Source organism: Daldinia loculata (assembly GCF_022478755.1).
Source record: "Daldinia loculata strain CBS 113971 unplaced genomic scaffold F4817scaffold_11, whole genome shotgun sequence".
NCBI classification, from domain to species: domain Eukaryota; kingdom Fungi; phylum Ascomycota; class Sordariomycetes; order Xylariales; family Hypoxylaceae; genus Daldinia; species Daldinia loculata.
In genome coordinates, this window is record NW_026054865.1 from 108,677 (window position 1) to 134,446 (window position 25,770).

The window sequence follows — 25,770 nt, forward strand, 5'->3', positions numbered from 1 at the left end:
GGGTTTTGGAAACCCCAGCCCTGTGAGGCTGAAAGGAGATGGCTTACACAAGCCAAGGCTGAGAAAGATGAAGATTGGATGACAAGCAGAACAAGTTGCGTGTTATTAAGATCTAACTAGCTGGAGATATCGGACGAAGTGGGGGTTGCATTGACTACCTGTAGGTACCTAGCGCATTGATTAGCATAGGTCGGTATGACATGACTTGCACTGTGATTACCCCCTTTATTTGACTGGCATCACACAGTCCCTTCCCCTTAGTCCACACGGAAGCATCGTCATCCGGTAGGTTCATCCAGTAGGCATTATTCCTTATCGGCTTATCGGGCTGTCAAATTGGGTTCGACATGGATTCCTTGTTCCCCGAGGTTCCCTTTGCGGGATGGTCGTCATTTTCGCGCGCCCCGTTCAAAGCATTGGAACTTGTCGAAAAAACAACCGACATTCAAATTATCGACTTGTTTGAGGGAATGATCTCAGACAAGTCGCGACAACGGCCCCCGACACAGCGTCTAATGATGCCCTATCCGTAGCATTCGATGATCAGCTTTGCGATAGCCTCTTCCTCGTTTCCGTCGCGCCTGTCATGATCGCTGAGTATGGACATTCCCAAGGCGATCACCAAGTTTGAGATGGAGATGGAGGAATCGCAGAACCAGCGCGACGTACGCGTCGAGCAGCTTTGGAGAAAATTGGACTACCAAGGCAGAGGCGAACTGGATTGGAAGGGGTTGCAAAAAGGCCTCAAGAGGATCGATCATCGTTAGCAACTAATCCCCTGCCTTAGTCGTCTTAGACCTTAGACATTTTGTTGCTGACTTGGTACGGCAGCAATGAAAAATGCCGATGACTTATTGAAGAGTATAATAACGGTTGTGGATTCGAACGGCGACGGCAAGATTCAATATGAGGGTCTGTAGAGCTTGCACTAGATTTCCACCATGCTGTCATGTCTCCAACTAATCATGATTGGAATGGATATAGAATTTCGAGTCTTTGTCGAGGCTGCTGAGCGTCAGCTCTACGTTCTTTTTAAATCTATCGATCGAGATCAGAATGGGAAGATTGATAAGGAAGAGCTTCACCATGCTGTGCAACGTGCTGGTCTTGCGGTCCCTCTACGCCGGTTAGATGAATTTTTCGAGAATATCGATCATAATCGTGATGGGTTCATTACTTTTGAAGAATGGCGGTTAGTTTACTTTCTATTTCGTATCTCCCCCCGCTTCTCGTGACTCTGAGGGATTAAATCCTGGTGGAGATAAAGTCGTTTGGTTCTATTGTAATGTTAGTAACTACAGGTCTATCTATACTTACATGGTAATTGTTTGAATGAGAATTAAGAAGTCAAAGGCTTGTGGGACAGCCCATCTACACGCGTCACCGTGTTCAATTGTGTAAAACAGTACTGACATCTTACAACCCTAGAAATTTTCTCCTTTTCATGCCTAACACTGATTCTACCACCACGCTGCGGGCAGTCTTCACCTTCTACACAGACATCCTCACTCTCAATTCCGAGGGTGACTCGGTAGTCAGCGAGGAAACTCTTCATGGCTCAGGTACGAATATTCTTTCCACCCATTTTGGTTCAATCTTCAGAATCGCCTGCCCACCGGACGAGGGGTATATTCCTCCATTTTCGAATTCGAACGAGGAGGAACCCGAACAAAGAACAACAGTGACGCATAATTCCCCGACAGCCAACGATACGACCAACATGACTATGTCTGCAGCACAGCCATATGTTGACGATACCTCCGAAACTACTACTTCTGCCGATGATCTCTTCGGCACCAAGCAGGAGAAGCTTCCCGCAGCAGAAGGCACTGAGATTGAACCGGGATTGAGTGAAATAAGCAAAAGATCTATGCTGATTAAATACCTCCCCGATCCAGGCTATTTCATTGCTGGTGCTGTGGCGGGAGGCATTTCTCGTACTGCTACTGCTCCACTCGATCGATTGAAGGTTTACCTTCTCGTGAAAACAACAGTAGGCGCTAATGCCGCCGTCGACGCCGCCAAGAAGGGCCAAGCCATCCGTGCCTTGAAACATGCCGGCGGGCCCTTAGTCACAGCTATCACCGACATATACAAGGCTGGAGGTGTTCGTGGATTCTTTGCTGGTAATTATCTTCCTTGGATAAGACTACTCCAAATCATCTCGAAGCTTACCCTTTCATCAACCAGGCAATGGACTTAATGTGGTTAAGATCATGCCAGAGACAGCAATCAGGGTACATCTCTCAAGGTGTTGTGTATGATTAAAATCTTGCTGACCGCATACCAGTTTGGAGCATATGAGGCTGCTAAGAAGACCCTTGCAAGCCTCGAAGGGCATAATGATATGCATCAGATCAATCCGTATTCTAAGTTCGTAGCAGGCGGTGTAGCAGGCATGACTGCACAGTATGTGTACCTGCTCGTCCTCTTATATGGTGGTGGTGGTGGTGGTTAATGAGTAATATAGGTTTTGTGTTTATCCCCTAGATACCCTCAAGTTCCGGTAAGCCTCACATTGCATTTGCATACAACTTTGACTTATACAATGGTTAGCCTGCAGTCGGAATACGTTTCTGGCGGCCCACGCGGCAATGCCCTTCTCTTGCAAACTGCCCAGAAGATGTGGGCAGAAGGCGGCGTCCGGGCTACCTACAGAGGTGTGACTATGGGCCTTATCGGCATGTTTCCGTATTCGGCCATCGATATGGGCACATTCGAGCTACTCAAGACGACCTACATATCATACAAAGCCAAAGCTGAGGGTATTCACGAGGAGGACGCTCGACCAAGCACGTTTGTGACAGGAATCATGGGAGCAACATCAGGTGCCTTCGGCGCCACGGTAGTCTACCCTCTAAATGTGCTCCGCACGAGGCTACAGACTCAGGGCACTACCATGCATCCAGCCCACTATACCGGCATATGGGATGTAGCGCAAAAGACGATTCGGAACGAAGGAGTCAGGGGTCTGTACAAGGGCCTAATGCCGAATCTGCTCAAGGTCGCTCCTGCGCTTAGCATTACGTGGATGGTTTACGAAAATACGAAGAGACTCCTTCACTTGAACTAGACTATCCTTAGTCGAGAGTTTCTATCAAAGCTAGAATAGGAGTTTCCAACTAGGTGGGGGCATAATCTATCACCGAAAGCCCACAATAGGGCTATACAACAAGATGATAAACAAGCCATAAGAAACATCATGGTCACATTTCAGACGACTCGAAGGTATCAAGGTTGAGTTAGTCCCTCGAACCAAGCTCGAACGAGGAAAATATCAAGGTGCGGAGGCGGCCGACAAAAAAAAAGAATGGGAGGGTTTTAGATGGATGGATAGATCTCGAAGAGGGCGGAGGGAGGGAGGCGATATATCCAACTTGCATTAGCAGGCGTTCAATAAGAAAGGCGGGTAGGGTTGTTTCGGGGCGTAGGACGTCGTATGCGTTGGAGATCAATCAATCAACAGTTTCGGGGTATTCTTGCCCCTATGTGCCTGGGTAGATAGCAAGCGAGCGAGCGAGCAAGCTTGCTTCGTCTTTCTGGTTGCAGACAGGTTATGTGTATGTTAGTTAATCTACTGTAGCTAGGTCTTCCCGTAATTTAAACCCGCGAGGATACCAGTTTACTCTAGCATTGCTCACTGTCTTAATTCATTATTCGTCCAGCTGCCTACTATATACCCCTTGGGATAATAAGTATTATTTAGCGGACCCCTGACTACTTCACTGAGAACCTAGTAATTCCTAAGGAAACGTTGTTTTCATACGTAGTTCTATGGTAATAATAACAAGCTTTACTTTACGATGTATATGGGCAACACTTTTCGAGGAGTGACATACAGCCCTAACTTCTAGCACAATACTATGTGATAGAGAAATACCCCTATAATTAGGATAATCTACAATATTTTCTACGCCTCACAAGTCTCAAGAGAATTTATGATGAGTGGTTACTTTGATCGTTCTCGCCGATTTCTATTCTATCGAAACTCTGTATTTGCCCATGACAGGGTCTTACATCATAGCTCTGGGAACTACCCTCCAGAGCGCCAAATGGCATCTATCTATCCAATGATGCTTCTTTTCCAAGCATTCCAAAAAAACAAACGCCTAAACTCCCCGCTCCCCTCGGCGGCCCTTCCGCTTGAAGGAGCCGCCGGTACCTTGCTTTCGCGTCTTTCAATAGACTTTTCACTCAACTCCGTTCCCGTCATGCTTCGAGGATATCTTAAAAATGCTAACCAGAGTCAAACACGACAAAATTCAAGTCGCATAGGACATGCCGCCTGCTTGCCCTTCCTTTCCAAACATGATATGCTATGCAGTTTAAACTGCGTACAATGTTGTTACCACCAACTCCAATAAACACCGGCTCAATGCAATTCCAGTCCATGCAGGACATTATATAATGGTGACTTGACGTACGTTGTTATGTGTTTCGGCGAATTTAATGAGTAATGAAGTAGTGGTGTAAGGATATAAAGGTATAGAGGAGTTATAATAATGTAGAGGTATCGTGATGTAATGGTATAGTAGTGTAGAGTATTTGTGTGGTGTTTATTTAGAGGTGATTATTTTTAGTAGGTTAGGTGGAATTGAGGTTAGGTAGAGTGGAGGGTTAGGTAGTTGCGGTTAGGTAGAGTTATGATTAGGTAGAGGAGTTATGGTTAGGTAGGAGTTATTAGGAGTTATTTAGAGGTGTGATAAGTCGAACGGCCCGGTAAACCCGCCGTTTAGGAGCATCGCGGCGATTCTCCGTCTCTGGAGAGGCATTTCGCCCTCCGAGTAGCCGCTCGGGTCTATACCGAGCGACAGGTAGATAGAGTTTGTAATTACAAACATACCGCAGTCGTATCCATTCGTCTGCGTGGGCACACTGTAATACTCTGTGTGCCACTCATCGGCAACATATTTGTCGCCCAGAAAGTATTTCATCCAGGTATGGACGTCATGTATGTGATCCGCTCCCGCTGTTTGGAACGAGTCAACATAAGAGACTGTTCGACGTGATGGTCGGACGACAAGGACGGTCCAGTGGTTGTTCTTATTGACTGGGATAAGCACCGTATTAATATCGAGGAAGTTGGTTGGTTTCATGCCCCAATTTCGGTCCAACCCTCGGGCGTAGACATTATTTTTAGGTTCGCGTAAGAAATTAGACCAGTATTGAGAGGAGAGCGCCACACATTTTGGTGTGGTTTGCTTAGGAATAATGCCAGCTGCATCATTAACGTAAGTTGCAAGATGGACTAAAGTTGATTGGATGGCGTTATCATTTAGCCATGATCCTGTGGGTACTAGTTTCGCGAAGTCTCGTGGTGTGAGTTCTACGCCGTCTCGATGGCGTGCACCTCTCCATTTATTCTGCTCTGCTTTGCCGCTATTCGGCGCCTCTCTAGCTTTCTGGTCCCATTCGTCGCTGAGAGGAGTAATGAGAGGTGCCTTCGGTCTCCGTAATCCGAGCGGGCGCAGTGCCTCATTTAAGCGTTCTTCTTCGATACGAAGTTTTTCCTGACGTTCTTTCTCAGCCTTTTCCTTCTCAATGCGCAGTCGATCTTCGCGTTGTGAATCTAATTCATATATCTTAGTATCATTCGGCGTGAGCCGCAAGCGTTCTAAACCAGGCAGGCATATCTCGTCATCGTGTGCGAAGAACTCTTGGATGCTCGCATATTTTGGAGCAGGCAAAGGTCCCCAAGTCCGTTCGGGTACTTGTTCCTCTTGTTGGACTGGCTTCTTTTCTCGACGCGAGGGTGGTGGAGTTATCACATTAGTCTGGTCACTGGGTGAGTCACTCGATAAGCCGAGGTTCTTTCTGTAAGGAAATAGTCGCGTAGCTCTTCTAGCAGAGGCTATAGCGGCTGCGGAGTTCGGTGAAATTACAGGAGATATAGATGGTGACGTTTCTAGTTCGCTCGCCGATGAGCCGGTAGGTATAGTAGTAACAGGATCATCATCGATGTCCATGCGGTCATCCACAAGTTCAGGAGGGGTGAATGGTCCATTCTCTTCGCGGTCAAGTCGACGGCGCTTTGGAGTCCGCCTACCATCTTCGGAAGTAGCTGGTGTCGGAATTGAGGGGCTTTGACGCGGACGGAAGATTCTATTGAAGGTTGTGTAGAGACTACGAGATGAGTCTCGCAGATAAGTGAGGGCATTGCGAACATTGGTCGCGAATGGGGGGGGAGTAGGTGTCGTAGGTAGGGTCATGTTATGATATACTGGCACTTCCGCACTGTCTACCTCGACCAGCTCGGATGGCCAAGCTCCAGGCATTACACGCTTAGGAGCAGCGACGCGGAATCTTGCGCGCGCATTCACAGCGGAACTAGGCCGTTCTAAGTATCTTCGAGTCTCGGGACTCAGTGGTCGAATTTGTCGGGGGGAGTGGAAGGGGAGAGTTTCGGTCCTTGTTGAAGGGTATTGTTGCTCAGTAGCTAAGCCTTGCGAAGTATGTCGGGCAGGTTCCTAACGAGGCCGAGATCTTGGGCTCTTGATTAAATTAATGTTAGCGCCAAATCATAGGGACAAGCCTGCTTGGGCTGAAAGTGTATTAGCAAGGTATGAACTCACTACTTGTGATGCGACTGGCTCAGCTGCTGTCGCTTCAAGTTCACTAGGCTCTCCCCAACGAGGGCGGATTCGCTTTCTCGATTTGGGAAGGGTCGACTTGTCGTCAGGCGCAACAGGGTGTTGCAGGTTCGGAAGTTGGATAGTCACGGATAGATTTGATCGTGGAATCTTAATAACTCGAGCTCGATGTAGAGGTGCGGGACGTGACGAGTTACCGACTTCCCGGGCGTGGACTTGTGCATTCAAGTGCGCCTGGTCATGGGCTTCTCGGTTGATGCTTGCGCGAATTGCGCGGCAGTGAGAGCAAAAAATGCAATGGACGGGAATGCGCCAATCGTGCAGCGGTGAGTGCTGTGATGAGTCCATGGTCAATAACGGTTGCTACCCGCGAAGGTTGTATGTAGAAGTGTGGAAGTGTGGAAGTGTGGATGGAAGTGTGGATGGAAGTGTGGATGGAAGTGTGGATGGAAGTGTGGATGGAAGTGTGGATGGAAGTGTGGATGGGAATGAGGAAGTTAAGGCTACAGAGGTATATCCTTGCTGTAGGTGCGATAGGTCAAGTTCAGATAAACTGAATTTAAAAAAGTGATTGGATGTTGGGAAAAGGTAGGCAATGTGTGATCAGATGAAGTGTGCAGGAACTGTCAACAGGCTGCTGTTGTATTGTTGTGATCGTTGCGAAGTGGAGTGTGAGTTGGGAAGAAAGGAAAGAGTTGGATTGAGAAGTGCGAAATTTAAGGCAACCAAATCTGCTGTCTAGGAAACCAGGATCGAAAATAAGGTTTATGTTTACGAGCTATTATACGTACATGCGCATCGAATTTCGCAACTGATTTGGGCAGCGACGTTCTGCGATCAGGTTCGATGTAGGAAGGAAGGTGCATCTAGATGGAAAAGTTGAGGTTGCGCAGTTCGATAGGGAAAGAACGAAAGCGCGTTAGTAATGCACGGACCATCTATTACATCTATCTTCGCCGCATCCAGCCTTGTCGATCACCTATATTGACCCCTGTAATTACAAGCCACTAAACTGCATAGGGGCCATTTGACATCATGTAGGTAGGTACGAAGTACATACTACACCAATTATGTACGCACTGACCACAGCATATTGGAAGGACCTGATATAATAGTTCTTTCCATTTATGTAGCTGCTTTACAGTTTCCTCGTTATGACTGCTTATTGTAGATCAATTATACATGTATTTACCTAACCTAAAGAGGTACCTACACGTAACTTTAGTTGAAAATCTTTTAGGCACATTAGGTACCTATGTAGTTTGTGTAATATTGCTAATTCATCAGAAGGTTCTTCCTCAGATATGGAATGTATGCTAATTCAAATGCAGCGTTTGACTTTAGAGTTGATCCGATGTCTAAAAATAATACACTAGGTACCTAGGTACCTATGTAAATCATCAAATTCAAAGCTGAGCTCCCGGCAGAACAATCCCTGATTTAGGTCCTGGTTCAGCCTCACCTGCAAGATCCCGATATGTTGCAATGTCCAACCTAATACAGACAGAAGGACGTCAAAAAAGGTGGCGCATCTACCAGGATAATTGTTAGTAAAGGTGCGCCAGCTTTTTTGACGCCTTTCTGACAGAGTAGGTTGGTAGGTATTATTCACCAATCAGCATTTAATTGTAATATACCTATTGAATTATTACATACGATCCCCGGGGGGGTTAACAGAGCAAGGTGCTTTATTTCTTTTTCTTTCCCCGACGTACAAATTCTCTTCTCAAACAATGACTTTTAAGGAAAATCTCTACCCAACCACGAGCTTTAAATATTGTAAGTTGACCTTTTACACTTCATACTTTAACATCTTAAGTAGCATCTTACTCTGGTTTATATGCAAGGGAAAGGGAATGATTGAACATATCAATTGATATACATATATGATTAAGTGTCGTGTAAATAAGCCGAATTTTTCATATCCGACCTATTAGTGGAAAACTGCTAAAAAAAAATACGATCTCGAGAAAAACAAAGCATCTTTTAAAAGTCAACCATTAAGTGTATGTGGGGCTAGGAACTTAATATTTAAGGTCTAATATTTCCGAAAGCTTAATAGCTAACGCCGACGGAAGTTAGGAAGTTAAGAAGATTAGCTAAAAGGTTGTATGTATACCTCCCCTGTTCCACTAAGGGAACCTCGGCAGGCTCGGTCGTCTCATTTTCATTCCCGCTCTCTTCAGCCGCGACTAACCCCCCACTACGGCCCCACACTTTATTGCCGTGTTGACATCCCGGGTTACTTATGATACAAGGCGAGCCAGCAGCCATATTTCGCTGATCATGGCCGACGGAAGCGGACCCGAGGGGGGCTCTCCTTATCGTATTGACGATTGACGAGACCAAACAACCAAGGATCAGTATTGTCTAAGACTAAGTAGCCTACCCTGCACTGTACTCATGCTATTCTGGCTGATTCTGGTCCCTCAATCTTATTTCTATCGGCGTCCACCGACCTTTCAAAGCCAATGACAAGCCTAAGAGGTTGCCCACTCTCTGGCTTCTGCGCCTTTAAAGGAAATATCAATGATGACAGCTCTAATAAAGTTGCACTTCCCGATGTTCCTGCCGTTGGATGCTACTAGCGCGGACCCGGTGTCTTTACTGTTCCAGCTATCTCTCTCCCTCGGTATTAGCACATATATTCTAAGCGAGTTAAATTAATACTTAATACCCAACCTACTTAGAACTAGACACGAGCATTCCCTTATCCCAGTCTCACGTATCGTCTACGTTTGAGAAAGTTCACCTATCGATACATACGTAAATACTCGAGTTGTGATCCTAATTTTAGTCGTTGACTCTTATCCAACACGGCGTTAGTTGTTTCCACTACCTATACATCATCGATTTTCACTTCCTCCTATCTGGGTCTCTAGTCGATTATCAAGAACGATGGATAATCGATCTTCAAAGAAGTCTACTTCGCCACATTATGATATTGGTAAGTGAGTTGACATCGATCACCGTATAACACTAACGTATATTCAGTAATTATTGGGGCTGGTCCTGTAGGGCTCATGCTTTCGACGTGCCTCGCGAGATGGGGTTATAAAATTAAACACATTGACAATCGACCCGAGCCTACACCCACGGGGCGCGCAGATGGCATCCAGCCTCGGTCCCTAGACCTCCTTCGCAATATGGGCCTAAAATCTGCCATCATGGCTCATAAGCCCGCGCGCGTTTTTGAAGTAGCCTTTTGGGACCCACCCAATAATGGCAAAGGCATCGTTAGAACAGGTACCTGGGCCAGCTGTCCTAGTTTCATTGATGCGAGATATCCCTTCACCACACTGTTACATCAGGGTCGAATAGAACGTGTATTCATCTCAGATCTAGAGAAGAACGGCGTTCAGATCCAACGGCCATGGACTATTAAGGGGTTTAAGTCGGATGACAAAGTAGATCCGGAGTATCCCGTTGAAGTACATCTGGAACACGTCGACGGACAACATCGAGAATCAGTTCGAGCTAAATACTTGTTTAGCGGCGAAGGCGCTAGATCATTTGTCAGAGACCAGTTGGGAATTAAGATCACACATAAGGATCCCATTACGCATGTTTGGGGTGTTATTGATGGCGTTGTTAAGACCGACTTCCCAGATATCAAGGTAAGTCTCATTGTATAGCTTCGGCTAGCTTTACACTGACGATTTTAGATGAAATGTACTATACACTCCGGACATGGCTCGATAATGGTCATTCCTCGCGAAGATAACATGGTCCGGCTATACATACAGATCGCATCGTCTACGGATGCAGACTGGAGTCCGCGTAGGACAGCTACTGCGGAACAAGTTCAGGCCTCCGCGAAGAAGATTCTTCATCCATACCTCATCGAATGGGAACGTGTAGAATGGTACTCGGTATATCCTATCGGACAAGGCATTTCAGATAAATACACAATTGATCACCGTGTGTTTCTAGGCGGTGATGCTTGTCATACTCATAGTGTAAGACCCATACATCATTCTTAGACAGCGTTACTGACTTCTCGGTAGCCAAAAGCTGGTCAAGGAATGAATACAGCATTTCTCGATGCCCTGAATCTCGCCTGGAAAATCCACGCTGTCGAAGCTGGATTCGCTGATCGAGCCATCTTAACAACCTACGAAACTGAACGTAAGGATGTCGCAGAAACTCTGCTCTCATTTGACAACAAATATGCCAAACTATTCTCGCAACGGCCGCTTGCCGCAAAAGAGGTACAGGCCGCCTCGGAGCAGACAAACGCACAGGCCGAAGATAATGCCTTCGTTAGGACCTTCAAGGAGTCTTGCGAATTTACTAGTGGATATGGTGTAGCCTACAAACCCAACGCGCTAAACTGGTCTCCAGCTCACATAGCCAAGTCCTCTTTAATCGATCCTCGAGGAAGCAAACTGCGAACGGGTCGAATTATGATCAACGCTGACGTCACGAGGGTTGTCGACGCAAATGTCGTACATTTAGAACAAGAAGTTCCTCTCAACGGTGCGTTCCGTATCTATATTTTCGCTGGAGAGCCTGCGGTAACCTCCAGGGCACTGGAGGATTTTGCCCTTCGCCTCAGCAACAAGGGGTCATTTTACAGTTCCTATCTTCGGCCAGACATTGACTCGGTCTCGCACCACGAGAAGCACAACCCTCACAGCCTCTTCTTTACTATATGTACCGTTTTTGCTGCCCAGCGGAGTCAGATCGAGATCACACGGGATGTACCGAGCCTCCTTGCTCGTTACCGTGACCACATATATGCTGATGACAGATGGGACCGCCGCGTACCCGATGCAAAAGCCGCCGCCCACGCCAAGATGGGATTCGATGAAGAAAGGGGTGGGGTCATCGTCGTTCGACCCGATGGTTACGTGGGTATCGTAACGAGCTTAGTTGAAGGCTCTGGGACCGTGGACGCATTAAACGAGTATTTTAGTGCTTTTTGCACAAATAAATTGGGTGAGAAGATGGCCCAGCTATAAAACATCATCTTACCTCTTTAGTAGAGGCCTCGGCATTTCGATATAAGCCTATAAGTGCAAAGATGGTTCTTTATCAGTTACATACTTTAGACGTACATTAGGTACCTAGGTAGGTATGTAGGTATCAGCAATATCCCATAAGATTGCTAAATAGGTACCTAATATATTTATACTACTCTGATATACAGAAATACCACAGAGCATCATTTACACAGAGTCAATACATGGCTCAGGCGACTACATGTAAACATCCCTATATAATGTCAATCGGACGGAAGGAGCATGTATCCTTCAAAGGCTGGGGAAAGCATTAGGCATCTATGGGGTACATTAGGTACCCAAATAGACTTTGATTCTAATTGGCGCCGTTACGGGTACCTCTTATATGTTCGTTTCATAAAGGGCAAGAACATAGCAATACTGAGGGCACGTGTGGGAACAACTAAGTTTTCACCGTCGTGTCAGGAAGTCTCGATCACGACGTTCTTTTTTCTTTCTTCTACATGAAATGTTTAACTTCAGGGTCACAAACAAATTCATGGCCTTAATAATAATTTACATCGCCAGTCCCGTCGAACCCCTTAGCCTAAATGTATTCCGCTCTGGTCTCTAGACCAAACACTTGCTTGCTCCGTCACGCATAATTATACGACCTTTCTGATCAATTGCAATATGATATCGAGGACGTTGCGTCGCCATACGGGGCTTAAGACTTCTGCAGAGGAAGACAGCAGTGTCACCGGGGATATTATACAAATTATCGAGGACGAAGATGGCCCTGACGGTCCTGACCTCAATATAAGCCACAGCTTCAAGCGGTCTGGAACTCATAATCTGGATCGAATCGGCTATCATGAAGAGAGTGAGTATATGGTTAAGATCCCCTTATATTATCGTCGTAACTTACAATTATCTAGAATGTCGCAACGTGCTTGTAAGATACTGCGCACACATCCCAAGGAACTACCAATACAAAGACGGAATTCCACAGGTTCGTATCCCATATCTTCAAATACCTGTATACCTTCTAACACATTTTACCTAGATCTTCTTAATTTTACGAGAGCATCTTGGTGACGAGAATCTCGACTTGGCGGGTGGTGTACTTTACGAACTGATTGAAGTCGACTGTGAGCATACTGATGATCCGGGGGCCGCGTTTCAAAGGTGGAAACATGATCACCTACGCAGATATGTTAGAAGTTCACAAGCCTTTCTCCCTAGGTAGTTGAGAGCTGACGGTATCCCCTAGGCTGACCTCGAACTTCCTCACGTCCCACATATGACCACTATTACTTCTTCAATCATTCCAACAAAGAAGCTCGCGCAATGGCGATCGGAACACCCAGACAGATACCCCTTCGTATTGTCCGATTCATCTCCTTCGACTGAGAGGGCATCTATCGATCCAAGCTGCATACGCAACCGAAAGGCATGGCTTATTGATCACACACTATACATCTCTTCACGAAACGACGGTACTCGCCCACTTAACAGCCCTAATCCTAAGAAGTTCCATGAGATGCAATGGAGCCACGAGTGCGGCGCGCAAGGCAAATTCATCGAAGAGCGAGATGTGCCGATTGCCTCCCCGGATCGTCCAAGCGCGACATCACCCCCAGGTACAGCGGATACTCTCCTTCTCGACAACCCAAAACCTTGCAAAGGACTTCGTGGTTATTCATCTAGATCCAGTCTCTTTAGTAAACTATCAGATAAGATTCATATGCATAAACATAAGCCCGAACTAGACCAAAGACGGTGCAGTTGGATCCCGGGTGCGCTCACGTTCGAGCCAGCCTCATCCTCATCATTTCGAACCAAACGAACCTGTCCGGATGTCGCTACTGTGCCGCTACCTAACGGCTGCCAGATACCGAATGCAATATTCGCTAGGAAATACTTACTCGTCGGGACTGGTGACTCACTGCCCCCGTGCCTACCTCTAAGACAGATGCCTACCGCCGAATCAAAGGCCACCGACACCATCGTGAAGGCTGCCTCAACCGGATTGTTAGAGAGAGCACGAAAATGGTCGTTCCGAGGCCCCTTTACACCACAACTAAACTTTGATGGAGGACTAGACTACCAATGGAGCCCCGAGGAGCCCACGATAACTTGCAGGAGATTCGACCTAACTGATTCAATTGAGGGTACGAGCACCTTGCAGCTTGGTGATCAATTCGAAGAAAGTAACTTGGAGGGAACCGAACAATCTGCAGATTACCAACGGATATCAATAAAGAGACAAGGGATTGTCTTTAATCTGGAAGAAATAGTAGATGGTGACAGGGATACCACGCAGCTACTAGCAACTGCAAACTACACCACTTCGAACCGATCTGCGCTCAATAGCCTAGGTGAAACTATACCGCGAGACTTTGATAGGACCACATGGAGGCAATTACAGTCAGATGAACCTTCGACGCTAAGTAACCAAGGCCTCTCGACACTATTGGATTCTAATCATGTCCAGCTATCGTCTATTCAAGAAAGGTGCGTATTGGGTACCGTGGTTCATGTTGATTGTAGCTGATGGATTATCTAGAAATAGACATGGCTTACGACGTCGTGATTCTCTACTTTTCAAAAACGTGGAATTTACGATGCCAGCAGAAGCCTCCGGTACCCATACCTCATCAACATCAAATCGTAAGACTACCATAATCGAGCTATCACCGAGTCTTAGTACGCCTGAATTTAATGAGGAAGATGTCCACAGAAGTGTGGTAACGGAAGAAGGGTGTTCTTGAAGGGCAAGTGTGACACAAGAGGCTATCGCAGTGCTTGATAAATCAGCTATGTGCAATGTAGAATTTAGTAGCTCTCGTCTTTGTGCTGTGTTTAAGGGGCAACAATTGAAAGATTCTCATATGCCTAATATTACAAGAGATGCGTGGAAAGTATCAAAACGGTCACAAAAAAACCTGAAAAAATTAGGCGGTCAGTTGTTCCGTTGCTAGGTAGTGTACTTAGAACATTGAACGGCGCCCTTAACGGTGCCTTTTAACGAAAGTTTCTTCAACATCACGTAAAATTAACCATCTTCATCTAATTGTCTTCTCACCCGACAATATGGCTGATGATGAAGGAGCAAGTGATTTCGCCCAGGCGACTCGATTTAATGGACTGTTTCAAGGTATATTATGATGTCTATATCTACGTTGCATTTATGTACATTGCATTCGATTAACACATATTCATAGCTGGGATGCCGAGCCCTATAGCAGTCCTAACTGCTGAAAGATATCACTCATCTAACCCGATATTCAATGATGATGCTGGAAGCGCTCGTTGGGTATGGGGGACTTGCTCTGGTACGTCTCGTCAACTGGTAGCCATCAACTGGTAACCATCAACTGGTAACGGCTGATAGGGAGGATTGAGGTGCTTGACTGGCGGACTGTATTCTAACCTGTCACCTAGGCGACAACAAAGTGACGAAACAGAATTTCCCTAAGGATGTAGCACCTTCACCAACATCAGCAACAACTTCCCTAAGCACGACCTTTGATAAGGGTAAGTAGAAATTTTTTTTTTTACCAATTTCAATTATCTAGTCCGCACAACCCTCTTCCTAATTCTTATGCCCCTATCACGAGATTCCTTATTTGCTCGTATGCTGAATTTGCATTTGGTCCAGAAGAACAGGAAAAAGTCAAACATTGGCTTAGCAGCACATCTGAAAGTACTCAGGATCCGGAACTGCTCAGTCCCTTTACGGATTTGACGTCGCCTACGGATAGTTGTTCCCTTCATACCACTGCACTCCAGCACACAACAGACGCATCAGCATCAACGCAAAGCAGCACTTCAGCCTCGTGTCACTCACGCGACAACCCTGCTATTCTCCAGAGAGCATCCCTTCGTAGGCTGTCGTCTCCGCTACCTATTATTCAGTCCGAAGTTGAACGCGCCCTTTTCAACAACTCTTCTAAGATGTAAGCACGAGCACGTCCCTCAAAATATATTTACCTACCTAGGCAATGATTACCTCTTTCTAACAATAGTAGGTATTCTACTCCTCAAGGAGGCCGCAGCGCCGTAGAGCTAGAATTAGGCGTGGCTAGAGCTCGGGCGCTTAGCAGAGAACCTTTTCATTCGCGATCAGGATCACGCTCTTACCGGGACGAGCCCAGTGATGCTCCTCCGTACTACAGCCGTAGTAGAGGAAACAGTGCTTCATCTAGCACATACCAGCAACTCGGCAATCCCGCCTCCCCGGAACGTGGACGCTCACTACAGAATAGATACGAATTCCAGTCGAGTGATGCCGATGAACTCCTCTCTCCTGTGCCTGAGAGCGCCGGGGGCAACTTCCCCAGCCATGTCACAACAGTATCGGATCTCATTAACATGCGCGATGAAGAACCTCTTCAAAGATCTCGAGACATGTCCCGACACAAATTTCCTCCGAAACCGGCTGTGTCTACTCCTGCTCGTCAGAAAGAGAAACGTCGTCCTGAACCGCTTGATCTCAAGGAGGCTCACAGGTATGGTGCGACGACCGGGAGGCACGCGAACATCGAGGCCGTTCACAATCCCATCCCTTCATCAGAGAAAGACCAGGGCTCTGACAATGATAGCCCCTCAGTATACGGAGCTAGTACACCATTTCACCTTTACGAAGAGCCCTCGGGCGACCCCTACAAAGCTGGATTGGGAAGGGGTAGCATTCTAAAGGGTTACTCTAATTGGATGGAGAAGCAACCTACGGAGGAGCGCAACCATCCGGTCACACCTATTTCAGATGTCCCGGTATCTCACGCTGTTTCTCGAGAGCACTCGCCCGAGAAAGGTAGTCAAGGTCTACCCAAATCTCTCACCGTCAATGATGTTACTAGGGAATACGGCGCACCGCCTTTTACACCGTTGACGCCGTGGCTTACCAATGACAAGGTTAAGAAGGTGAAGAAGAATCTGTTCGGAGATAAAGGATGGCTCGAAGATACCGCCGCGCAAAAGAAACCTGAGCGCCCGAAGACTACGAATGCGCGTTTCTTCGATGGCATGAAGAAGACAGCTCGAAAGATTGTACGTTTTTATCGATTCCCTCTTTTCTAACTGCTGAAACTGACATATTGTATACAGGCTGGGATGGCGGACTTTAGAGTTGGTGCATCCAGAGTGAGTGTTGCTCGTGAACTCAACATCACCCTTGATCCCCGTGAGCAGAGTCTGCTTTACTGTGAGCTAGAGTTCATCCTGAGCAATACCCTAAGTGGATACATCAACGGCCAACTGCACCTCGGACGCATGAACCCGCACATTCATGCTAAGATAGCCGACTCCTGGGCACAGATGGGTCGTCCGAAGGTGATTGGATTCCGCTACGATCTTGAGACCCAAATCGACATGATATACGCACACATCGGCAACTTCCGATTCCATGGTCCGCACTATGCAGACGGCCATATTGTCAAGGGCCTCCTATACGGTATGAAGATGAACGCGCGCAACATGCGGATCCGCACACACTGCCAGCCGGACTCGGTCATCGCGAAGCACATCTTAGACTCCCAGGCGCTCATGCAGCTGCTCAACAGCCCTCCCGAGTTACAGACTTCGCTGGCGGAAGTGTGCCAATTCTTCCGGACTATTATCGAGGTCCGCCAGGAGAAGCAGGAGAAAGAAGAGGCGGCGAAGTCGTTCGTGGAGTACGCGCCTAACTCTGGCTTCAAACATCGAAGTCAGGATGATCTGTCCCCTCCCAAGGGCAAACATCCCGGCGAGTACCGCATCAAGAATCAGATCAATGTCCCGCCGAGACAGCGCGACTTTAGCGGCCCGATTCTTGAGCCTAAGGTGTATAACCCCTCGGAACAGCCGCATGCTTTGACGAAGTAGGATAGGCGGCAGTAGGGCGTGGGCTCTATGGGTCGTTCGTCCCTTGATGATATCCCATATGGGAAATTCCTGCGTGGTCTTTACCATATTTGGCGCTTTTACGACTTGTTCAGGATGAACCTTCTGGTTTTCTTCGATGTTCTGATACCCGATTTCCTTGTTCGAGATGACATTCTCCGGCTCTGACTCTAAGAGAGAATTTTCAACAAATTCCTCAAATCTTCTCTAGCATCGCGTCTATGAGATGAAGACCGGTTAGATAATGTCGCACAGTTACGATACCACAATTGTCTCCAGATGGATGATAGTTATTTTGTCTTGCTTTTTTGCTTCGTCTTGTGACGAACCTTTTTCAGGAGATTCAACTCTCTTCTTTGCACATACCGCGACAGGCAATGACCTCGTTCGCCTCACTATGTCAAGATCGCATAGACCGTGTCTTTCGATCAACATACAACCCTCGAATTCGACCACGACTTCAACGGGGGCTTCGACTTCGGCCTCATCCTACCGGTGGGGGACGTCGTTGTGTACTATTTTCCTCCATTACTGCGACACAAAAATGTTTCCGTGTAACGATCACATCTCATCTGGACAATCGACTATTCTCACGCCTTTCATATCCCAATGCGTCGGAATTATCCCGCATTACGGATAATGGATCATGGAAGATGATGATGACAGATGATGATACTTGAACGATATATTTCTTGGCTTGTCCTTCTTGCAGCTTGATCTGACAGCCTTGTGCCTTTTCGTCAGTATATTTCAACAATACTGACAGAAGATTGTACATTAGTAAGGTTGATAGAACTCACAACTCAATAATAACTGGTTGGTTTGCAAACTTGTGTTTCGTATATAGACCCCTTTATTATTGCTATTGTATTAGGGAGGAAGTGCGATTTCAAGTCAGGCTAATAAGGCTGAACATCTCGACAAAGGTACCAATATGCCTACTAACAACATTGAAGGTCATATTAAAAACCATACTGTGGCTATACCAGAGGCTAAGCATTTACACGATATCTGTAAGGCCTCTGTGCCTGGCGCCATTGCGGATGCTACCTCCTTTTTCTGCCATCATTTAGGTCAGGCTACACGAGGATAGACATGCGGTAGTTGACACAGGTATATACGCTAGTTCGGTAGGCTGGCTAAGCTGGCTATTCGGTCGGCTAATCAAAGGGAGAGCCTCGTGTCGTCGTTCGGGTACCTTGCATAGGTATTCTTTCACTTTCGGTGAGATCCTGTCACTACCTAATAGCGAAGCTAATATCGAATGTAAAGTCTAATAATGTAGATCCGCCCGTCTTAAAGCCCATAGTTATCGTTGTTCGACCGGGCGAGTAAACCATCGTCATTCCAAAAAGAATAGGCTGCCTCTGCAAAACTCGAAAAGTGCTTATTACCGAATGTGGTTCTTGGCACTTATGTACCTAAGTATCTAATTGTTTGGAGTGACTTGAGCACATGCAGGTAATCAAATGCGTGACATCATCTGCTTATGACCCCACCAATGGTCATCCGCCATCCCGCCGTAGTCCGCAGCGGGAGACACCTCGGGCATGATCTAAGCCCAACAGCGCCGAGAAACTCATCCTTCAGTCCCCCCAAGCATTCACCCGAGCATTCTACATACCTCTCGCTGCAACTCTCCTAGCGTATCACGTCTTGCATGCGATGCACGACAGAATGGCGCGGGATCAGAAGGCATTGCCGTAAAAACAGTGACTAATACTTTAATACTAATGTTTTGCCTTGACTCTTGTTACTATCTGTTCTGTACATATATTGCGTGTATTTACCCATTATGCCTTTCAGCCTGGGCAGAATATACCTCGGCGAGATAATAATACGAAAATCTGCCTATCCACCAACTACTACCTGAGCAATTCTGCTTGTCTCGGATCTTATTCGGCTTGAGGGTTTTAATACTCATCTATCTTGCTGAATAAAATCTTACTATTACGTCCAGCATATTTTGTTTTACACCGACTTCTGTTTCGCAACTCCAACTACCGTTAGACATCTGGTATCCTACTGCGACAATTAGTATACGTTTCGTGAAATTTGCCTACCAACCATAAAGATGTCGCGTTACCATGACAGCCGTTCTCGCGGGCGGTCGAGCCACCATCGGGACCGTTCTCCCGGCTACACATACTCGGGAGGCGACTACCCAATATCCTACGAGGAAAGCCGACAACTTGCAAACACGACAAACCCTACGTACGATGAGTCGCCGCCTTTAAAACAGCTAACTTATGAACCGCACCCGTCTCAGTCGTCGTCGAGCTTACAAATACCCGAATCGCGCTCGCGACCTAGATCTCTCCCCTCAGGTGAATATCGGAGATCAAGTCGCGGAAGGAGAAAGGACAGAGATCACGACAGAGACAGCGATAGCGAATACTCTGATGACAGCCGGACGCGGACTCCAATCGACAAGGCACGGAACTTTGTCGATAACAACTTTTCCAACTCTACTGCGGGCCTTGGAATTGGCGTACTTGGCGCATTAGTAGGTGGCTTAGCGGCTAGGGAAGCAGTCGACGCTACAAACAAGAACAACGGCCACCACCACCACGAAACCCCTGACCAGAAGCGCAAGCAACTCATCGGCACGATGGTCGGTGCAGCCGTTGGTGCGCTCGGCGCAAACGCGGTCGAGAAGCGGCTCGAGGTGCGGCGCGAAAGGGACAGGCTCGAGCAAGAGGAATGGGAGCGCAGGTTCAGGTCGGACCGCGACGTCATTGAGAAGCGCGAGGTTATCGCTCGCCCACGCGGTAGTAGCGGCTCTAGCTGGAGAAGGGATTGGGATGAACGCGACTACGGTCGTTCTCGAAGCCGCGGCCTCGAGCGCGAGGTTGACCCGGAGGCCCGCAGCTGGAAAAATGTCGAGGATTGGCTGAACGATGAACGGGACGATGATAGGCCAAGGTCGAACGGACGTAGAAGCGCGGACGGCGAGTATCGCTACTGATAAGATTAGGTATATTATCCGCGTCAAAGCGCGTGTGGCACTACCTGCAGTAGTTACTTCTATCCTTTTGATTGAACTACGCTGCGTAATGTAGATATTCTCTTTTGTTACGTAAGATGGAGTTCCACAAATTTAGATGTCGAGATGAGATCTAGCGCACGGGCAAACGGTATTCATGATTCGGTATTTTTAATTCCTTGGCTTTTATATATCATATAAGTGATAAGGGTCGTAGCAATAATAGAAATATCTTAAAATTATATTCTATCTGGCAATTACTTTACCTAGATAGCTACATCTTCTTTACCTTGAGCAAAATTTAAAATAAGAAGGTGAGCTTTTTAACCTCCATCAATAATAAGAACTCTACATAAAATAGGTACTGTACAGATCAACCTAACCCAATTGCTCAACTGGAAGGCACAATTTACCTATATATTACCTACATGTAGGTAGGTACCTAATGCAGGTACTTATGCTTGCCACATTAAACAGTTGCACAATATACATCATAGCGGTCAACAGAACGGCCAGGTACGCTTTCTGGTTGCTGTTTCCCGGCTTCAGTTATCTAATTGGCCAGTGCGTTCTAGTCCAAATGCCCAAAATCTTCTGGGCACCAAGGTACCTGGTATCAAAACTCAACAATCAACAACTACATACCTGTACCTACTAACACAAATTTCCATGCACATGAACATATACATATTGAGAGCGTTCTCGTAAATCATTTCAAATAATCGCCGTTGTCCGAATCAATTCAATATAACGAAGTTACCCGTAAGAGAACGCTATTTGCGTACCTACCTCTTACCTGGGTACCTCATGCCCTAATCACCATCCGATTTCTGCCCTCTTTTACTTGCTCGTGTCGAACACGCCTTTTTTAATGTTTTAAGATGGCGTTTCCCCCAACTCGTCTATCAGTTCCTGCTGGGCCCAGTGATACTGATGATATAGATAATATTTCCCTAGCCTCTACTGATTACGGAGTCAATAGTGAAGATCAGGATAAAGAATGGACCGTCGCAGACCTCTACGCCGATCGGGCTCACCCGGAAAGACCGGGTGAGAGACAGTACCTGATCAAATGGGATGGGTTTCCGATAGATCAGTGTACGTGGGAGCCAGTGGAAAACCTAGGACCGGGTCTCCTTGCGCAATGGGAGGAGATCCAGGAGGAAATTGCAACCGGACAGCGCCTGCCTTTTGACATTGAAATATATAACACTGCATGCAGAGAAAAGGCTGAAAGGCACGAGAGACGGAATGCAAAACGGAAGAGACTGGGGTTACCGCTCACCGCACCTCTGCCTCTTGAATCTCCTACTGAGGATTCTTCTACAATGATTGCCTCTGGGGATGAAATGGACCTCGATGGCGGGCTTAAAGAGACAAGTAACGTTGGTAATCCAACGCCCAAGATAAAACCTCAGAAAATCGTCAAGCAGAAGATGTTTATTGGAATCCCAACCCCTACAGAGGCGAGCTCGGTTCAGAATAAGAATAAGAATAAGCGGGCACCAACGCATCCAATATCGTCTAAGCCGACTCAGCGGCCTCCAAAACCAAAACGGGCGTCTTCGGGCGATGGGGGAATAGGTACTACCATGACCGGGTACCAAGGCACTGCAAGGAAGCCCAGCACAGACACGAAAAAAACATCAAATCAAACGGCGTCAAATTCAACGTCGAAGGCCCCTTCGTCGCTTCCGCCGAAGATGTCGTCTAGCCTGGCAAACAAATTTTCTGGGAAGCGGCATACCGCGACTCGTACTCAACCTCAAACAGCCACGTTACCTACACGAAAAAGTAACGTCTTCATTGGAGGTAAAGAGCGGAAAAAGCGGGCGAGTCTTGGCGATGTTATGGATGACCCGTCAAAGGCACCCAAGGCCTTCAATTCAATGCGTGTCATGAACATCGCAAAAAAACGGGGTATCGAAAGAATGGATGGAGCGCACCTTGATATCTCATCTATCCCGCCTAGTTTCTTCGTAACAAATGACCAGCGTAGTCGGCCGAACCCGGGCCAGACAAACGCGAGTTCCCCAGTTACGCCCATAGCAAACGCTCCAATTGTACAAAGTCCTACGGCAATATCGCCGAGCGGCGCGAACATAACTACACCGACACTAAAGGCGAAGAAGTCTGTTCGCTTTACTGGAGCGCAGGATGACGCACCGGAGGATACGCCCATGGGCGGAGCCACAGATGACGGAGTCGGTCTTGTTGTTGATAGTCCAATGGACATCGAACATCCCCCAGGAACTCCGGACTCGGTTAAAGTTCACCCATCAAGGAGATTGTCCTTGGCCACTTACCAGGAGCGAGGGCAGACTCAGGTCGTTCTAAAGACAGTCGTATTCGGAAAGAGTGGATCTGAGCCGATCCAAGTCCTATTCTGTGGCATGACTCGCCAAGTTCAGCCCTGGCTATCGGCTTTTATGGCACAAGAAACATTCCATTTTGATTCCATCTGTTCTTCGTACAATTTCGTCTTTCGCAAAGGTGCGTTAATGATGGGGGAAACTCTCTCTGACGGTACAGTAGAGGCCAAATCCAAGGAGCTTTCGTCAACCTTGAGTAATGTGGCGGAACACCTTCGACGAAACTCATATGGTAGTCACCTAATCACGGAACAATTTTCAATTCTTGTCTATCCTTCAAATTGCGATGGCTGGAACGAACTTGGCGTCGATATAAGCAAGCTCAACCCAGAATCTCATTTACGATACATAATTTATAAATCGCGCGACGATATGAAACTCTACCCCCCAGCGTCCGTTCCTCGTGCTCCAACCCGACTGAGCCATGTGGAACAAGGATCACACTGCCGAGTACTTATTAAGGACTTACTTGGGTTGGATTTCTCTTTGTTTTTGCCTCAAAACCCTAAAGAAAAGGATAATCAGGTGTTCATGTTGCTTTTCCCCGAAAGAGAAAAGCAAGTATGCAATATGATTAAGCTTTGGCTCCGTGAGTGATATCCAAAACATATTATTTTCATTATGACGGAAGGTATAGTTACTAATTGTAATGTTTGTAGGTTCATGTCAACCAGCCTGCCAAATATTCACCCACGAAATCAAGGACAGCTGGGTACACTTCCACGAGACCGTGCAAGCAGGCAAATCAGGTACTATCATCTTACACGAAGATGTTAGTACATCTATCCGAAAACTGCCCCGGATCTTCCAAATGATTGACAACAAACATTGTTACACACTCTGGGATCTCGCTACAGGACAATATAATCCACCGAGATTCCCTTCGGATATATACGCGTCTATTGAACCTGGCACACTCCAACTAACACGATTATTTCCCCAGGGCCGAGCCTTTTTGATCACGCCCAGTTTTGCACTATCAGATCCGGTCCGGCTTCACAAGTTTCTGGAATGGTTTAGAAATTACTGCTGTAACCCTCATTATCTGATTATGGCCTGTGCGGATTTTCTGGACTACCTTAAAGTAGTTACGTTGGAGAAAGAAGCGGAACGAAAGAGGATGTGTTTGGCACACAAAAACAACCCTCATCTTGAGGAGCTCTTAGCAGAATCCGGTTTAGGGAAGCAAGAGCTCGAAGCAAGATTCCGAGCGTGGGAGGCCCTGAAGGGGATCATAGCCGATTTTGGAGACGGAGAAACGAGTGAAGAGATCCGGAAAGTAGAATGGGTCACAGATTTTATCGATCCAAACGACGAGCAGAGTTTGGTAAATTATTTCTGTTGGTGGTCTAGCTTGAAGTGTGATCGATATCGCAAATTTACCGTGCTTGGCTCGAATAACAACAAAAACAGAGCTGCTTATAGGAATATCGAGATTCCTATCTATACAGAAGAAACGGTCAACGACCCCGACATAGCTTCGGCGCGTGAGAAATCAAAAAAATTGGCTCATGACGCCTCCGTACCCCCTGGTAGCGCGAGCAGCGCGTCTAGTCCACATGCATTCCTTCCTCGTTCGTCCCTTAGCAGCGGTAGCGCTACTGAGCTCAAACAATGGATTACCAGTCTCCCCATCCGCCTTCCGAGAAAAGGAAATTGGGCCAAGCTACACTACAAGCCAGTTTCGTGGCTGAATGTGCCGATGGCTGACCACTTTGGTGATCTGAGATGCGAGTACGATACCTTCAAGAACTGGTTGGGTGCTGCTCACAAGTTTTCTAACATCAACACTTGGTATGGTCTATTCTACACCATAGACGACGAGTGGAACCCCCAGTTGCCCCCTAGCTCATATAGGCGCCACCCTTGGGTTGCAGTGCTTAGGCCTAGGAATCCTCACTTCAACTCTGTTACATATGCCGAAGTAGAACTGTTTATCTGGGATATATTCGCCCATGACCGAGAATCCGGGCGCGGGAAGGCTACACTGCTTAACATGCAGCGGCATCTAATCGACCTTGTTAGAAGGGAAATATCACTGAAGGATTCAAGGTACTACCTTGGCGAAGTCTATATGAGCAGTAAAACCAACTTGAAGTATAACCCAAAGGATAAGCCGTTAGATTTTACAAAACGCATGGTGGAGGAAATGATGGCCGACGGCAAGCAATGGCTACCTCCCATAGGATCTCTTTTACCAGATAAGGGCTGGATACGTATTCCAAAGTACGAGTGGCATGGAGGAGTGGCATACTCAAAAACACAAAAGCAGAAGCCAATACCCAAATACGAGAGCGATGAGAATAAGCTTCAAAGGTCTATATGGCATGCACCGCGTCCTGGAACCAAATTAGAGAAGTCAGCATGCGTCAACGATCTTTATGAGGCTGCTTATAGCGCTCGGGCGAAGGACCCATCATGTCAGACGATGAGATACCAGTATAGATCGACTCTGGACTGGTATCACGACATGAAGGCGGAAGGTCGCGATTCGAGTCACGTCCAGGTCGACAGTGCGGATAGAATTTTGACCAAGCTATTTCAGAAGAAATAGGGTTCTCATGGAAAACTTGGTCCTCACTTCACGTCTGAAAAACCTAAGGGAGATTCTAATGGGAAACGTAAAAAAAAATGATTTGGAAAGCCTTGGATCGAGGCGGGGTATAGGAGGTTTTGGGCGAAAAGTATACCCTTTGTGCGCTGTGTTTGCCGCGATTCAAAGCTTTAGGTCTATCTGCCTCTTGATTCGGCTGGCCAAGTTTACGGATCTTGAGTATACTGTGGAACCGAGAGATATTTGTACATGTGTTTTGTCGATCAGATGAAAGGACTTGAGTTAAAGTCTAAGAGCAAGTCTTATAAGGAAGTACTGAGGAAGTACGCCGAGAGCACGAGTGTTATTATGATAAAGTCTAGGTACATAAGCTAGTTACCGCGTTGTACACAATGAAATACACCGATGCCCGAATTGAGATGACTCATATAAACGTCTC

General features: G+C 46.9%; 7 protein-coding genes across 7 annotated transcripts; 6 read left to right on the plus strand and 1 right to left on the minus strand.

The window, feature by feature from the left end:
* The first annotated feature begins 97 nt into the window (after window positions 1-97).
* On the plus strand, window positions 98-3,631 carry F4817DRAFT_330498 (mitochondrial carrier). Its single transcript, XM_049302397.1, has 9 exons — window positions 98-165; window positions 218-762; window positions 832-912; window positions 985-1,192; window positions 1,429-2,126; window positions 2,191-2,237; window positions 2,291-2,409; window positions 2,471-2,506; window positions 2,557-3,631. The coding sequence occupies exons 2-9, from the start codon at window positions 600-602 to the stop codon at window positions 3,071-3,073; spliced, it is 1,869 nt and encodes a 622-aa protein (XP_049161214.1). The 5' UTR covers window positions 98-165; window positions 218-599; the 3' UTR covers window positions 3,074-3,631.
* Window positions 3,632-4,691: 1,060 nt separating this feature from the next.
* Window positions 4,692-6,938, minus strand: F4817DRAFT_313624 (cysteine proteinase; the record flags this gene model as incomplete). Its single annotated transcript, XM_049300271.1, has 2 exons — window positions 4,692-6,467; window positions 6,573-6,938. The coding sequence occupies 2 exons, from the start codon at window positions 6,936-6,938 to the stop codon at window positions 4,692-4,694; spliced, it is 2,142 nt and encodes a 713-aa protein (XP_049161215.1).
* Window positions 6,939-9,176: 2,238 nt separating this feature from the next.
* On the plus strand, window positions 9,177-11,695 carry F4817DRAFT_23581 (FAD binding domain-containing protein). Its single transcript, XM_049298966.1, has 4 exons — window positions 9,177-9,537; window positions 9,585-10,207; window positions 10,256-10,549; window positions 10,598-11,695. The coding sequence occupies exons 1-4, from the start codon at window positions 9,489-9,491 to the stop codon at window positions 11,552-11,554; spliced, it is 1,923 nt and encodes a 640-aa protein (XP_049161216.1). The 5' UTR covers window positions 9,177-9,488; the 3' UTR covers window positions 11,555-11,695.
* Window positions 11,696-12,144: 449 nt separating this feature from the next.
* Window positions 12,145-14,496, plus strand: F4817DRAFT_23572 (uncharacterized protein). The gene is made up of 5 exons (XM_049298965.1): window positions 12,145-12,416; window positions 12,472-12,545; window positions 12,600-12,749; window positions 12,807-14,050; window positions 14,103-14,496. The coding sequence occupies exons 1-5, from the start codon at window positions 12,227-12,229 to the stop codon at window positions 14,305-14,307; spliced, it is 1,863 nt and encodes a 620-aa protein (XP_049161217.1). The 5' UTR covers window positions 12,145-12,226; the 3' UTR covers window positions 14,308-14,496.
* Window positions 14,497-14,629: 133 nt separating this feature from the next.
* On the plus strand, window positions 14,630-17,401 carry F4817DRAFT_313627 (uncharacterized protein; the record flags this gene model as incomplete). Its single annotated transcript, XM_049300272.1, has 6 exons — window positions 14,630-14,693; window positions 14,761-14,871; window positions 14,981-15,073; window positions 15,198-15,495; window positions 15,568-16,588; window positions 16,646-17,401. 6 exons carry the CDS (start codon window positions 14,630-14,632, stop codon window positions 17,399-17,401), a joined length of 2,343 nt encoding a protein of 780 aa, XP_049161218.1.
* Window positions 17,402-18,944: 1,543 nt separating this feature from the next.
* Window positions 18,945-20,720, plus strand: F4817DRAFT_330522 (uncharacterized protein). The gene has a single exon (XM_049302398.1). It carries the CDS (start codon window positions 19,494-19,496, stop codon window positions 20,385-20,387), a length of 894 nt encoding a protein of 297 aa, XP_049161219.1. The 5' UTR covers window positions 18,945-19,493; the 3' UTR covers window positions 20,388-20,720.
* A 52-nt stretch (window positions 20,721-20,772) lies between these two features.
* F4817DRAFT_330523 (uncharacterized protein) lies at window positions 20,773-25,745 on the plus strand. The gene is made up of 3 exons (XM_049302399.1): window positions 20,773-20,921; window positions 20,971-23,366; window positions 23,437-25,745. The coding sequence occupies exons 2-3, from the start codon at window positions 21,287-21,289 to the stop codon at window positions 25,329-25,331; spliced, it is 3,975 nt and encodes a 1,324-aa protein (XP_049161220.1). The 5' UTR covers window positions 20,773-20,921; window positions 20,971-21,286; the 3' UTR covers window positions 25,332-25,745.
* Window positions 25,746-25,770: the final 25 nt, after the last annotated feature.